Here is a 17,012-nt window from a genome sequence, read left to right as displayed (position 1 = left end):
GTGTGTTATTGTAGTCCTGGTAACCCCAGTCTGTCTCTGACCTCATACGGGGGTCTCTTGGTCTAACCCTGTCTATCTGTCCCTGCTATCTCCCACCCAGTAGGATGTCGTGGGTCCGAGGCTTCTTCGTAGCCAAAGTGGACGAAAGAAAGACCGCGTGGGGGGAGCGCAATGGCAGAAAGTCCAACAAGCGGAAGAACGGTTGCTCAGGGTCATCTCTCTGCAAGCCCCGCTGCATGAGCTGCCTGCGGGACGCTGAGGACCTGGATCCCACCCCTCCCACCCCCCAGCACTACCACCGTGGAGGAGGGGGGTCCGGCCCCAGCGGAGGGGGTAACTTTGGGATGCGCTGTGGCTGGCAGGAGGACCACTATGGGAAACGGACCGGGGCGGCGGGAGACCTGGGGTTGAAGGCCGTGGATCTGGGGTTCGATGACGGAGACCTGACAGGGAGGAAAGGTCCAGGGGAGGAGGATTTGGGGGAAGGAACGGGGGAGGACGGAGGAACATGCAATGCCTTCACAGCCGCGGAGTGCTGGATGCGCGTCGTACGAGTGTTCCAGTCGAAGAAGTTCACGTCGGCGAAACTGGAACGTCTGTACCAGCGCTACTTCTTCAGGCTCAACCAGAGCTCTCTGACTATGCTGATGGGTGTCCTTGTCATAGTCTGCGGCGTCATGCTAGCCTTCCACTGTGTCCACGCTCCACCCGACGTAGCCTACGCCTCGGTGCTCTCCGTGGCCATGGCCCTCTTCCTGTCCATGATGGTGGTGTGTAACAGGAACGGCTTCCACCAGGACTACATGTGGATCGTCAGCTACTTGGTGATCGGGGTGCTGCTGGTGGTCCAGGTGTTTGGGGTGTTGATGGTTGCCCCCCGAAGCGCTTCTGAGGGGATCTGGTGGTCTGTGTTCTTTATATACATAATCTATACGCTGTTGCCAGTGAGGATGAGAGCTGCAGTGCTGAGTGGAGGGGTACTGTCTACCATACACCTCATCACCGCATGGCAACTCAACCAGGATGATGTTTTCCTATGGAAACAGGTAGGGCTATACAGTCAACATGATATGATCCCATACAACTTTATTGGAAACGGGTAGGATTATACAATCAACACTTTTTAATACAATGCAATTAATCTTATTCAGCTGGTGGCCATTTTGATACACAGTCTAACTTTATTATGAGTCATGGGGAAATTTACTTGCCATTTGCACACTTACAGGAATGTAGGAAAGTGTTGACGTTACATGGCTTTACACTCTACTCAGCAAGTTTTGTATGATTTTGATGACAATAATCATCTTTGTCTGTGCATTGGTCGAAAATGTGCATTGCTTTATTGAGAATAGCTTGAAGACTGGTGGGGTATACTATGATTCAAGCTAGACCTACAGAGGGTTTTCTAGAGCTATCCTGCATCAGTAAGCTTCACATTCCTGCCCAGGCATCAACTGTATTATGACTGTGGATATTGCTTGTCCCCCTGCTGCTAACTCTAGCAAGCTTTTAACTGCGCGTGCATGTCGCACGTGGCTTGTCGAACGCTGAAATCTTCATTGAGAAGCATCAATCCATGGGCGAGACAGTGCAACATTTTAATTTGTGCCAAAATCAAAATGAAACTTATCTTGCAAATTCAGCAGGCTATGGTGTGAAATAGGCTTTTAGAAGTGTAATCTTTATTTTATTGCTTATCGTTAATGCCGACCTTGGTTTGCTTATCAATGCACAAACACCTTTTTTTCCCCCACTCCTATCACTAGAATAATTTTAGTAAGTCATATAAAAGTTATACTGTGCTTGAAGTTTCAATTGCATTCAGTCATTACTGAATGTGTAATGTGATAGGTATTTTAATAACTACTATTTTCTAACACGCAAAAAAACAAACATTTGATTGATAAAATATTTAGTCCGTTCTATTTAAATGAAGGGGATGATGGCGCAATCTTTGCGATAGGGACGGAATCTGATGTCATTGGTCCTCAACTTGCGACTCAGACTCTTCATTCAGGATTAAATGGAGTTCTGAAGGATTCGGTGCCATAGATATTTACCTGGCTAAAAGGTGAGCCATTTTCAGGGTACCAGTTATCCCGAGTTAAACTCATTTGACCAAAATTACGCCACAAACCAGGTATGTAGAATAGGGCTCGGCTCATGTAACTGTACGTAAAAAATATATAGTGGCAAGAAAAAGTATGTGAACTCATACCTGGATTTCTCCATAAATTGGTCATATAATTTGATCTGATCTTAATCTACGTTGCAACAGTAGACAAACATAGTCTGCTTAAACTAATAACACACAAACAATTCTATGTTTTCATGTCTTTATTGAACACACCGTGTGTGAACCCTTGGATTTAATAACTGGTTGACCCTCCTTTGGAAGCAATAACCTCAACCAAATGTTTTCTGTAGTTGCGGATCAGACCTGCACTACGGTCAGGAGGAATTTTGGACCATTCCTCTTTACAAAACTGTTTCGGCAATATTCCTGGGATGCCTGGTGTGAACTGCTGTCTTGAGGTCATGCCACAGCATCTCAATCAGGTTGAAGTCAGGACTCTGACTGGGCCACTCCAGAAGGTGTATTTTCTTCTGATGAAGCCATTCTATTGTTGATTTACTTCTGTGTTTTGGGTTGTTGTCCTGTTGCATCACCCAACTTCTGTTGAGCTTCAATTGGCGGACAGGTAGCCTAACAATCCCCTGCAAAATGTCTTGGTAAACTTGGGAATTAATATTTCTGTCGATGATAGCAAGCTGTCCAGGCCCTGAGGCAGCAAAGCAGCCCCAAACCATGATGCTCTCTCCACCATACTTTACAGTTGGGTTGAGGTTTTGATGTTAGTGTGCTGTGGCTTTTTTCTCCACACATGGTGTTGTGTGTTCCTTCCAAACAACTCAACTGTAGTTTCATCTGTCCACAGAATATTTTGTCAGTAGCACAGAACATCCAGGTGCACTTTTGCAAACTTAAGATGTGCAGCAATGTTTTTTCTGGACAACAGTGGCTTCTTCCATGGTGTCTTCTTATGAACACCATTCTTGTTTAGTGTTTTACGTATCGTAGACTCAACAAAGCCGTTAGCATGTTTTCTGTAAGTCTTTAGCTGACACTCTAGGATTCTTCTTAACCTCATTAAGCATTATGCGCTGTGCTCTTGCAGTCATCTTTGCAGGACGGCCACTCCAGTGCTGAACTTTCTCCATTTATAGACAATTTGTCTTACTGTGGACTGATGAACATCAAGGCTTTTAGAGATACTTTTGTAACCCTTTCCAGCTTTATGCAAGTCAACCATTCTTAATCTTAGGTCTACTGAGATCTCTTTTGTTCGAGGCATGGTGCACATCAGGCAGTGCTTCTTGTGAATAGCAAACTCAAAGTTTGTGAGTTTAAAAAAAAGTATCTTGTCTCATTGATTGGACTCCATGTTAGCTGACTCCTGATGTAACGCTTGTCGTCTGGGGAAGGAGAGGAGGACCAAGGTGCAGCGTGGTAAGTGTTCATATTTTAAATATTTTGATGAACACTGAACACGAAACAATAAACAACCAAAGAAACAGTCCTGTAAGGTGCAACACAACACTAAACCGAAAATAACCACCCACAAAACACAATGGAAAACAGGCTACCTAAATATGGTTCTCAATCAGGGACAACGATTGACAGCTGCCTCTGATTGAGAACCATACCAGGCCAAACACAGAAATAGAAAATCATAGACAAACTAACATAGACAAAAAGAGAAAACAACGGAACTAAGGTCAGAACGTGACACCTGACTCCAATTAACCCAGAGGTTCACATACTTCTTCCAACCTACACTGTGAATGTTTAAATGATGTATTCAATATAGACAAGAAAAATACAATAATTTGTGTGTTATTAGTTTAAGCACACTATATGCTTGTCTATTGTTGTGACTTAGATGAAGATCCGATCAAATTCGATGACCAGTTTGTGCATATGAACCCCGGAGCGGCAGGGTAGCTAGTGGTTAGAGCGCTGGACTAGTAACCGGAAGGTTGCAAGTTCAAACCCCGAGCCAACAAGGTACAAATCTGTCGTTCTGCCCCTGAACAGGCAGTTAACCCACTGTTCCTAGGCCGTCATTGAAAATAAGAATTTGTTCTTAACTGACTTGCCTGGTTAAATAAAGGTAAAATTTAAAAAATAAAAAAAAATTCCAAAGGCTCCGCATACCCTTTCTTGCCACTGTACGTTTAACCTTTTTTTTAAAACAATGCATGACCGTGCATGAGGTCTTGCTCAATCCAAATTCTTGCTAGATAGAGTGTAGCTAAACTTCAATGAGCTTTTCAGGGAACACACTTTTGGCATGAGAAGAAAGATACAAAATCACTCCACCTCTTCCTTCTCAGCCAGGGCCCCCTATTTATCCTCTTACAATCAGGCCCCACTACCCACCACTATCCATGGCTTGAAGCAACCTACTGTTTCTTCCCTCTGCATTAATATAGGATAAACTGTGTACGGACTCTATATTTCACGCATACACTCACCCACACTCCTTTCACCATTCTCCCATGGTGTGGTGTCAAAGGCGCCTTACTAAAAGTAGAGGGGATAGTGAAGTGTTGGCCGCCTTAAAATGTTAATTGTAATGAAGCTGTATGTGCGACGATCAGAAGCTCATTTGGAGTTTGTAGAAGGTCATTTGGATTAAATGAGCCTGTTTAGCTGTGTTTTGCAGGAATATCATGATAATATAATACAGTAGCATTCATATTCAAGCCTCAATTCACTGAGACAAGGATGCCATTGTGGCTTTGTGTAAGGGGTGGGGGAATATTTTGCGGATGGGGGCGTTGGGGAGGATTCTGATAGTCCAATGGACTTGACAAAGGAACATAACTGAATATCCATTGCTTGAAAATAGAGGAAGAGATTGACCCAAACTTTTTTTTCTTACTAGATTTATGCATTATTTTGTCATTCTGAATGATTATTGCATATAAACTGCCTATAAACGTTATTACATAGTTTGCTAAACTTTACTTACTAATGTTGATAAATACATGAACAAGTCATGTCAAATTGTTGACATTACTTTATAAACAGTCCATAAGCAAACACTTCAGATAAAAAGTTCTTGACAAACTAACATAGACATAGTAGCAGTAGCTTCTGCTCTACACAGAGTCTATCAAAACATATCGATTTATAGTTATGATACTATTTGGTATGACAAGTTATTGACATGCCCATTAGATCAGTACCATTTAAAATCACGACTGCACTAAATAGGGAATAGGGTGCCATTTGGTATGCAGTGTAGTATGATACAGACGTGGGATCCTAATTTGATCACTCTTTTGTTGCTGAGAATGTTCCTGGAAAGCAGGAAATTCAAACTGGTATTGTATTTGTTTTAAAAAGGCTTCTGAAGTTAGTCATTTCCACTTTAAAATGTCAGACTTGATGTGCCCTAATGAAAAATGTATTAACCCCTACAAAAATGTACATTTGATTATAATCCACATAATAATTGACATTTCCTGTTGCTGCAGGATTCTTTTCCTGCTCTAGTAAATTGGCTCAAATGTAAGATCCTTAATCTGTAGATACAACCACCCTGAATGGGACCGTATTGACATGGCACAGTTTACTACTGGTTCAGTGGTCTGGTGCTCTGCTTGTCCACTCCCCACTCCCTCCCTAGACAGACACTGAATCCCAAATCGACCCTTTAGCATTCAACTCAATCATTTATATGTACACTAGTTGACACTATATAATATAATATATATGACACTATATGTACACTATGTTGAAGCCTCCATGTTGGCACTCCGCCATCATTGCTAAAAATATATTTTGGAATCTATAGAAATGCATTTATTGATGTCTACATCATCATTTTGGTGACGTTTATTCTATTACAGACACTTTAATGCATACTTTTAAATTCTATTAAGTGAAATAAACAGTAACATTCAAAAACATTTATCTTAAAGTATAATTTTTTTGATGACTAATGTTACTGTCCCCACTACAACAACAAAAAATACTTTTGATTTGATTTTGTCCTTGAAGCACTGTAGAATGCTTTTACTGGGGAGTGCCAATATGTCTGACCGGTTCTCAATGATCAAAAAATAGCATCAGCAATCTAGTGTTTTATATACAGTGCCTTCAGAAAGTATTCATACCCCTTGACTTTTTCCATATTTTGTTGTTGCAGCCTGAATTCAAAATGGATTAAATATGGGTTTTTTTCTCACGCATCTACAAACAGTACCCCATATTAATGACCTGAAAACATGTTTTTAGACGGGGAAGAAATGACACTCCAAATTGAGCTCAGGTTGCATCCATTTTCCTGTCATTCTCCCTAAGATGTCACTACAACTTGATTGGAGTCCACCTGTGGCCAATTCAATTGTCTGGACATTATTTAGAAAGATACACACCTGTCTATATAAGGTCCCACAGTTGACCGTGCATGTCAGAGCAGAAACTATACCATTAAGTTCAAGGAACTGTCCGTAGATCTCCAAAATTGTGATGAGGAATATATCTGGGGAAGGGTATAAAACTATTTCTAGTGTGTTGAACTTTTCCAATAGCACAGTGGTCTCCATCATTGGAAAATTGAAAAAATATGGAACTACCCAGACTCTGCCCAGTTGGTCGTCCGACCAAACTAAGCAACCGGGCTTAGTTTGGTCAGGGAGGTGATCAAGAACCCAAATGACCACTCTGACAGAACTAGAGAGTTCCTTGGCTGAGATGGAAGAACCTGCCAGAAGGACAATAGTCTCTACAACACTTCACCAATCTGGACTTTACGGGATAGTGGCCAGACAGAAGCGACTCCTGAGAAAAAGGCACATGACAGCACCCCTGGAATTTGCAAAAAGGCAGGTAAAAGACTAAGAGCATAAAGTAAAAGATTCTGTGGTTTGAAGAGACAAAATGTTTAACTCTTTGGCCTGAATGCAAAGCGCAATGTCTGGAGAACCAGGCACAGCTCATCACCCGTCTAACACCATCCCTACCGTGAAGCATGGTAGTGGCAGCTTCATGCTGTGGGGATGCTTTTCAGCAGCAGGGACTGGGAGACTGGCAAGGATAGAGAGAACTTTGAATGGAGCCAAATACAGGCAAATTCTTGTTGAGAACCTGCTTCAGAGTGCAAACAACTTTAGACTGGGACGAAGATTTATGTTCCAACAGGACAATGACCCCAAGCATATAGCCAAAGCAGTGCTGGAATGGCTTCAGGACAAGAATGTGAAAGTCCTTGAGTGGCCCAGCCAAAGCCCAGACTTGAATCCCATTGAAAGTATGTGGAAAGACTTGAAGATTGCTGTTCACCGCCGCTCCCCATTTAACTTAACAAAGCTTGAGAAAATCTGCAAGGAAGAATGGGAGAAAATCCCCAAATCCAGATGTGCAATGCTGATACAGACATACCCAAGCTGACTCAAAGCTGTAATCGCTGCCAAAGGTGCTTCTGCAAAGTATTGACTCAGAAGTGTGAATACTTATGTAAATGAGGTATTTCATTTTCAATTAGTTTACACTTTATCATTATGGGGTATAGTGTGTAGTTGGGTAAGAAAACAAATATTACATTAATTTTCGGGCTGTAACACAACAAAATGTGAAATAAGTCAAAGGGTATAAATACTTTCTGAAGGCACTGTACATCATTGATTCAACCACTAGTGCCTACCCCCTAGGTACTTGTGGAGATCTGGGAGGATTGGATAGATGAAGAACTGTATTCTGGAAATATAAAGCTTCAATTTACCTTCTGATTGCTGCCAGATTTCAGACACCTATCCAATCTTGTCAGATATCCATGTGCCTATGGGGGTAGGGGTTGGGGGTTGATTTGGGATCCAGGGAGTGTGTGTCTGTGGGCTCAGTGGTTGGCTGTGTGAGGCTCGCTGCCTGATTGGTTTTGGCAGAGAAGGGTGGCTGGCCAGCCTGGTCTGGTGATCATGGCCTCCTGATAGACTGTGAACTGGCCTGGGGCTGTAGGGACTGGACTGGCCATGCATGGGTGTTAACAGGCCCGGGGGAATGTCTGGCAGGGACTGTGCCTGTGTCCCTATATAGGCTGCCATTTGGTGCGGACAGGGTTTCTCTCCCTTTCTCCATCCCATCCATGGGAATAAGTTCCAGTCCCATGAGCAATCAATGACAGGGACATGAGCTCTAGTGGTGGGAGGGAGGGAGGACACTGCTGTAGCGCTCCTTCCACTAGTTCTACGACATTCTTGAGGTACATAAAGTAAATAATATCTAAAAGGTTTTATGTGACTTTATTAAAATTGAAAAAAATGAGCGTGATGATGATTGTACGTACTCCCTTTGAGTCAGTGGTGAATGATAGTAGTGTGCACAATTGTTCACTCTCTGGGGAACAATCTGCCAGTCAGCCTCTGTCTGTATTTGCCACCAGTGATTTTGTGAATGTACAGTAGAGCCCTATTCAGTTTAGCCAGCCCAGAGGGATGGGGGGAGGGAGGCTGGGAGGCCCCTTGGCATCATATGGCCAGACATCCCTAATCTGGGAAACTCTTCTCCTCTTCTGAGACCTCTCTCTCTCCACACACACACACACACACACACACACACACACACACACACACACACACACACACACACACACACACACACACACACACACACACACACACACACACACACACACACACACACACACACACACACACACACACACACACACAAACCTCTCTGCCCCCTTCTATGTTTTTTGCTTTTCCCCTTACTTGAATTTTCCCTCTGGAAATGGACATGAAGTATCAGGGGCAGAGAGAGACTGTTGATAGGAGGGACAAAAAAGAGACTCGGAGAGGGTGGTGACAGAGATGGAGAGTGTGTGAAATAGCACCAGGCTGACTCATCCACTTGAAAAACTACAGCACGTATATCTTTTCTGTGTGTGTGTGTGTGTGTGTGTGTGTGTGTGTGTGTGTGTGTGTGAGTGTGTGTGTGTGTGTGTGTGTGTGTGTGTGTGTCACACAATTCTATTCTCCACAAAGACTGCCTTAACATAGAGTGGCCTTTTTATTTCTCAGCTCGGCTGAGAATGAGATTGAGCTGACGGAACTTCTGAGGATTATTTCCAATAGATCTCTGTGTCCCGTTCTCTGTTCTGGGCTTGCCTCGCTCGGTCTGGGCTACATCTCGATTCACCCTGGCTGAGCCCTGGCCTGGCTGGCACTGATGAAAGCAGACCGATGAAGATTGATAGATAACCGGCTCTCAAGAGAGAGACACTTATTCTATTCTGTCCCTTGATGTCAGTCTTGGTCTTCTCTCAGTCACAGAGCTGGATGAGAAAGTCCTCATTCAGACTTTGGGCCATATAAGAGCTAAGGTTCAGAGGTTCTGGTGCTCTGGGGAAAAAAAATGTATTAGAGAGAGTGGAGGGACCAGAAACAGGAAACTTTACTGTCATGCAAAACAACTGTTGCTAGTAATGGAGACTACAGAAGCAAGGCCATGGGCTGAAAAGCTTTGGCTGAACCTAATACATGGACATTTCATCATAATTGACATACCAATTCTCTAGGGGGCGGACTCTATAGAGCGATTGGAGAGATCAGAAACGGGACACTTTAGTGCCATACAACAAATGCAGAGCACAAAATGAAGGCTACACGCCGAATAGTTGTGGGTAACAATTGTTTGAAGTGTAAAACTTGAATGGATATTTAGGCATATCTACATAGCTACTATTTGTCTGTGCGTTCCTCACCAAATGATATTGACCTGACCAGTGATATTGACCTGACCAGACGCATGGAGGGAGAAAGAAGCTGAATGTGAGGCATGTGACTGTGGTAAAGCCTTTGCTTACACATATCCATCCTCATCTATAGGCCTACATCTGATTTAATCTCATTACATCACACCTACATGCAGCCCTACATGCATGTCAGTATTAAAGATGGCACATGATGTCATGGATATTTAATTTATTATTGTTTTAGGTCACCTGCACCCGTCATGTGTCCCAGAACCATAGGCCGTGTCCCAAATGGCAGCCCAAGGGTTGTGGTCAAAACAAGTGCACTAAATAGTAGTGCTGGGAATTGCCAGGGACCTCACAATACAATATTATCACCATACTCAGGTGCCAATACTTGCGATTCTCACAATTCTATATCTATTGTGATTTGATATTTTGATGTTCCTAACATATTGCTCACTATGTGTCTGCTGCAGACACAAAATAGAGCATGAGAAGTGTTTTTTGATCAGTCAGGGAAATAAAATAGCTGAAAACATATTTGCTCACTATTTAAAAAAAAAGATTGAGAACAAGTTATAGAATTAAAAATGCCGGAGTTTTTGCGCAGGTACTGCCGACTAGCGCTAACTAACGCTATAACGCTACCTACAGGAGCCCCCCCAAAAAGAAAATAAATAAATATATTTACACACCACCATTCAAAAGTTTGGGGTCAATTAGAAATGTCCTTGTTTTTGAAAGAAAATCTTATTTTTTTGCCCATTTAAAATAAATTGATCAGAAATACAGTGTAGACATTGTTAATGTTGTAAATGACTATTGTAGCTGGCAACGGCTGATTTTGAATGGAATATCTACATAGGCGTACAGAGGCCCATCATCAGCAACCATCACTCCTGTGTTCCAATGGCACGTTGTTAGCTAATCCAAGTTTATAATTTTAAAAGGTTAATTGATCATTAGAAAACCCTTTTGCAATTATGTTAGCACAGCTGAAAACTGTTGTTCTGATATAAAGAAGCAATAAAACTGTCCTTCTTTAGACTAGTTGAGTATCTGGAGCATCAGCATCTGTGGGTTTGAATACAGACTCAAAATGGCCAGAAACAAAGGACTTTCTTCTGAAACTCGTCAGTCTATTCTTGTTCTGAGAAATGAAGGCTATTCCATGCGAGAAATCGCTGATAATGGGCCTCTGTAAGCCTATGTAGATATTCCACAAAAAATCTGCCATTTCCAGCTACAATAGTCATTTACAACATTACCAATATATTTCTGATCAATTTTATGTTATTTTAATGTACAAAAAATGTGCTTTTCTTTCAAAAACGTGTTTAAGTGACCCCAAACATTTGAACGGTAGTGTGTATATATATATACGCCTTCAGAAAAAATTCAAAATAGATAGAATATAATTTTTATCTCACCATCTACCCACAATACCCCATAACAACAGTGAAAACATGTTTTTAGAAAATGAAATGCAGAAATATCTCATTAACATTAGTATTCACACCCCTTTGCCTCTACACTACAAATTGAGCTCAGGTGCATCCAATTTCCTTTGATCATCCCTGAGATCTCACTACAACTTGATTAGAGTCCACATGTGGCCAATTCAATTGTTTGGACATAATTTCCGAGAGAGTTGCGATGAGCCATGTATCTGTGGAAAGGTATAAAACCATTTCTAGAGTGTTGAACGTTTGTAAGAGCAGAGTGGTCTCCATCATTGGGAAATTTAAAAAATATGGAACTAACCAGATTCTGCCTAGAGCTGACCAAACTGAACAACCTGGCAAGAAGGACCTTGATCAGGGAGGTGTTCCTTGGCTGAGATGGGAGAAACTGCCAGAAGGACAACAGTCTCTGCAACACTTCACCAATCTGGGATTTATGTTAAAATGGACAGACGGGAGCCATCTGAAAAAGAGGCACATGATAGCATGCCTGGAGTTTGTAAAAAAAAGCATGTGAAAGACTGAGATCATAAGGCAAAAGATTGTGATCTGATGAGACATAAATGTAACTCTTCGGCCTGAATGCAAAGTTATATGTCCAGAGAAAACCAGTCACAGCTCATCACCCATCTAACGCCGTCCATACTGTGAAGCATGGTGGTGGCAGCGTCATGCTATGGGGATGATTTACGGCGGCAGCGACTGGGAGACTGGTATGCTTCAGAGTGCAAAGAGTTCCAACATGACAATGACCCCAAAGCATACAATCAAAGCAACGCTGGAATGGCTTCAGAACAGGAATGTGAAAGTCGAGTTGCCCAGCCAAAGCCCAGACTTTAATCTCATTGAAAATCTGTGGAAAGACTTGAAGATGGCTGTTCACCACCTCTCCCTATCTAGCTTAACAAAGCTTTGGAATATCTGCAAGCAAGAATAGATTGTTGCGTATAAAAATCAGTGCGTGATGACGTAGTGCACACAAAATGTACTCTTTTGCGTACGTTTTAATGTACTGAATAAAATCTAAAGTTCAATGTGTTTCCATTATTGCATTTTCAACTTTTCTCAAACTGTTGTGTTAAATTCTTGGCACGTGCGCTCTAGTCAATAGTTTGCAGATAAAGTGTGGGTAGACTGTATGGTTAGGCTAGCCTACATAATGAGATTATTATGGAGAATACTTGTATTTGTCAAGCATTGATCATCATGACACTAGAATAAGAAACTCAATATTTATTGGAAAGGCGCTTCAAGCTCATTACTGTGCACTTTCACCACCCTGTGATGCTCATCATTTATTTAATCTGTAGCCTATTAGCTGCATGGTTTCCTGAGTCGTAGTTGGAGGACCACACCATATCATTGCGTGACTCTAAATTTACTTCGATATGATGGTTATTATATGAATATTTGCACATAAAGTGTTTCCACTGCCATTTCTCGCATAATACCGACACAAAAAGATCCCACCATGTCGAATGACCAAATGATCTGTCGGCATTTATACAATTTTACTTTTCAAAGAGTGTTGCATTATGGAGATAAAAAATAGTCCAACTTGTGCCTAGAGTACATGTCGACTGCATGAAATGGACAAAAATCATGTTATCTAAGGTCATGAAGTTTTCACTGCAGTCGACTGCAAGTTTCTGCAGTTGCTCTTCAACTTCATCCTGCAGCCTGCATTGTGGGAGGCTCTATTGTAAACCAATCATTAGTCTGTTTTTTGTTTAACCCATGCAAAGGTGACCAAAGACATGACTAAAACAGTAACCTATTTTGCCCTATTTCCGTCAGCTGTCGTGATTTTAATTGTTTTTAAATACGGTATGACTTTACTTGCATAAAAACTATGGATGGAAATGTGGTTATAGATAGAGATCTATGGCTCTCATGTGTCCTGGTCATTGTGAGTGTATGTGGGGATTTCTGAGTATAGGCGTGTGCTCAAACTGCGGGACAGATAGGCACACGAACACACACTCCTCGCTCAGACAGGCTGACAGCACAGAGACCAACTAGCTCTGAGGGAATAACTCATGAAGTGGACCACCTGTCCCCTTGGCTGTTTGTTGCGTCATTGTCCCTAGTAACAGTGGTAAGACAAGACACATCCAAACGAGGAGTACAGTACATATGGCCAACTTTTATGAAGTTAGAAAGTGGACATGAAGTTAAGTTTTTATTTACTTATTTTTATTTCACCTTTATTTAACCAGGTAGGCTAATTGAGAACAAGTTCTCATTTACAATTGCGACCTGTCCAAGATAAAGCAAAGCAGTTCGACACATACAACAGTACAGAGTTACACATGGAGTAAAACAAACATACAGTCAATAATACAGTAGAAAAGTAAGTCTATATACAATGTGAGCAAATTAGGTGAGATAAGGGATGTAAAGGCAACAAAAAAAGTAAAAAGTAAATACAATATAGCAAGTAAAACACTGGAATGGTAGATTTGCAGGGGAAGAATGTGCAAAGTAGAAATAAAAATAATGGGGTGCAAAGGTGCAAAATAAATAAATACAGTAGGGGAAGAGGTAGTTTGGGCTAAATTATAGATGGGCTATGTACAGGTGCAGTAATCTGTGAGCTGCTCTGACAGTTGGTGCTTAAAGCTAGTGAGGGAGATAAGTGTTTCCAGTTCCAGAGATTTTTGTAGTTCGTTCCAGTCATTGGCAGCAGAGACCTAGAAGGAGAGGTTTTGGGGGTGACCAGAGAGATATACCTGCTGGAGCGCGTGCTACAGGTGGGTGCTGCTATTGTGACCAGCGAGCCGAGATAAGGGGGGAATTTACGTAGCAGGGTCTTGTAGATGCCCTGGAGCCAGTGGGTTTGGCGACGAGTATGAAGCGAGGGCCAGCCAACGGGAGCGTACAGGTCGCAGTGGTGGGTAGTATATGGGGATTTGGTGACAAAACGGATGGCACTGTGATAGACTGCATCCAATTTATTGAGTAGGGTATTAGAGGATATTTTGTAAATGACATCGCCAAAGTCGAGGATTGGTAGGATGGTCAGTTTTACGAGGGTATGTTTGGCAGCATGAGTGAAGGATGCTTTGTTGTGAAATAGGAAGTCAATTCTAGATTTAACTTTGGATTGGAGATGTTTGATATGAGTCTGGATGGAGAGTTTACAGTGTAAACAGACACCTAGGTATTTGTAGTTGTCCACATATTCCAAGTCAGAACCATCCAGAGTAGTGATGCTGGACGGGCGGGCAGGTGCAGGCAGCGATTGGTCGAAGAGCATGCATTTAGTTTTACTTGTATTTAAGAGCAGTTAGAGGCCATGGAAGGAGAGTTGTATGGCATTAAAGCTCATCTGGAGGGTTGTTAACACAGTGTCCAAAGAAGGGCCAGAAGTATACAGAATGGTGTCATCTGCGTAGAGGTGGATCAGAGACTCACCAGCAGCAGGAGCCACATCATTGATGCATACAGAGAAGAGAGAATTGAACCCTGTGTCACCCCCATAGAGACTGCCTTGGCCAGGTCAATGAATACGGCTGCACAGTATTGTTTCTTATCGATGGCGGTTAAGATATCGTTTAGGACCTTGAGCGTGGCTGAGGTGCACCCATGACCAGCTCTGAAACCAGATTGCATAGCGGAGAAGGTGCGGTGGGATTTGAAATGGTCGGTAATCTGTTTGTTGACTTAGCTTTCGATGACCATAGAAAGGCAAGGTAGGCTAGATATAGGTCTTTAGCAGTTTGGGTCAAGAGTGTCCCCCCTTTGAAGAGGGGGATGACCGCAGCTGCTTTCCAATCTTTGGGAATCTCAGACTACACGAAAGAGAGGTTGAACATGCGAGTAATAGGGGTTGCAACAATTTCGGCAGATAAATTTAGAAAGAAAGGGTCCGGATTGTCTAGCCCGGCTGATTTGTAGGGGTCCAGATTTTGCAGCTCTTTCAGAATGTCAGCTGACTGGATTTGGGAGAAGGAGAACATTTACATTACATTTAAGTCATTTAGCAGACGCTCTTATCCAGAGCGACTTACAAATTGGTGCATTCACCTTATGACATCCAGTGGAACAGCCACTTTACAATAGTGCATCTAAATCTTTTAAGAGGGGGGTGAGAAGGATTACTTTATCCTATCCTAGGTATTCCTTAAAGAGGTGGGGTTTCAGGTGTCTCCGGAAGGTGGTGATTGACTCCGCTGTCCTGGCGTCGTGAGGGAGTGTGTTCCACCATTGGGGAGCCAGAGCAGCGAACAGTTTTGACTGGGCTGAGCGGGAACTGTACTTCCTCAGTGGTAGGGAGGCGAGCAGGCCAGAGGTGGATGAACGCAGTGCCCTTGTTTGGGTGTAGGGCCTGATCAGAGCCTGGAGGTACTGAGGTGCCGTTCCCCTCACAGCTCCGTAGGCAAGCACCATGGTCTTGTAGCGGATGCGAGCTTCAACTGGAAGCCAGTGGAGAGAGCGGAGGAGCGGGGTGACGTGAGAGAACTTGGGAAGGTTGAACACCAGACGGGCTGCGGCGTTCTGGATGAGTTGTAGGGGTTTAATGGCACAGGCAGGGAGCCCAGCCAACAGCGAGTTGCAGTAATCCAGACGGGAGATGACAAGTGCCTGGATTAGGACCTGCGCCGCTTCCTGTGTGAGGCAGGGTCGTACTCTGCGGATGTTGTAGAGCATGAACCTACAGGAACGGGCCACCGCCTTGATGTTAGTTGAGAACGACAGGGTGTTGTCCAGGATCACGCCAAGGTTCTTATCACTCTGGGAGGAGGACACAATGGAGTTGTCAACCGTGATGGCGAGATCATGGAACAGGCAGTCCTTCCCCGGGAGGAAGAGCAGCTCCGTCTTGCCGAGGTTCAGCTTGAGGTGGTGATCCGTCATCCACACTGATATGTCTGCCAGACATGCAGAGATGCGATTCACCACCTGGTCATCAGAAGGAGGAAAGGAGAAGATTAATTGTGTGTCGTCTGCATAGCAATGATAGGAGAGACCATGTGAGGTTATGACAGAGCCAAGTGACTTGGTGTATAGCGAGAATAGGAGAGGGCCTAGAACAGAGCCCTGGGGGACACCAGTGGTGAGAGCGCGTGGTGAGGAGACAGATTCTCGCCACGCCACCTGGTAGGAGCGACCTGTCAGGTAGGACGCAATCCAAGCGTGGGCCGCGCCGGAGATGCCCAACTCGGAGAGGGTGGAGAGGAGGATCTGATGGTTCACAGTATCGAAGGCAGCCGATAGGTCTAGAAGGATGAGAGCAGAGGAGAGAGAGTTAGCTTTAGCGGTGCGGAGCGCCTCCGTGATACAGAGAAGAGCAGTCTCAGTTGAATGACTAGTCTTGAAACCTGACTGATTTGGATCAAGAAGGTCATTCTGAGAGAGATAGCGGGAGAGCTGGCCAAGGACGGCACGTTCAAGAGTTTTGGAGAGAAAAGAAAGAAGGGATACTGGTCTGTAGTTGTTGACATCGGAGGGATCGAGTGTAGGTTTTTTCAGAAGGGGTGCAACTCTCGCTCTCTTGAAGACGGAAGGGACGTAGCCAGCGGTCAGGGATGAGTTGATGAGCGAGGTGAGGTAAGGGAGAAGGTCTCCGGAAATGGTCTGGAGAAGAGAGGAGGGGATAGGGTCAAGCGGGCAGGTTGTTGGGCGGCCGGCCGTCACAAGACGCGAGATTTCATCTGGAGAGAGAGGGGAGAAAGAGGTCAGAGCACTGGGTAGGGCAGTGTGAGCAGAACCAGCGGTGTCGTTTGACTTAGCAAACGAGGATCGGATGTCGTCGACCTTCTTTTCAAAATGG

The 17,012-nt window shown here is 43.5% G+C and overlaps 1 protein-coding gene across 3 annotated transcripts in view; it reads left to right on the top strand.

Moving 5' to 3' along the window:
* LOC118360139 (adenylate cyclase type 6-like) overlaps positions 1-17,012 on the top strand; it is an 85,894-nt gene that overhangs the window by 8,061 nt on the left and 60,821 nt on the right. For 2 of the 3 annotated variants that reach the window (XM_035739323.2, XM_035739322.2), the window contains one exon: positions 101-1,046. In XM_035739323.2, coding sequence (XP_035595216.1) covers positions 105-1,046 — 942 coding nt within the window. In that variant the 5' untranslated portion in view covers positions 101-104. The remainder of the gene's footprint in view (positions 1-100; positions 1,047-17,012) is intronic. The other variant, XM_035739325.2, reaches the window with a different exon arrangement.

This window comes from Oncorhynchus keta, chromosome 27 (genome assembly GCF_023373465.1).
Source record: "Oncorhynchus keta strain PuntledgeMale-10-30-2019 chromosome 27, Oket_V2, whole genome shotgun sequence".
Lineage (NCBI taxonomy): Eukaryota > Metazoa > Chordata > Actinopteri > Salmoniformes > Salmonidae > Oncorhynchus > Oncorhynchus keta.
The sequence above is the reverse complement of the archived record's forward strand: the minus strand, read 5'-3'. Positions and strand labels throughout refer to the sequence as shown.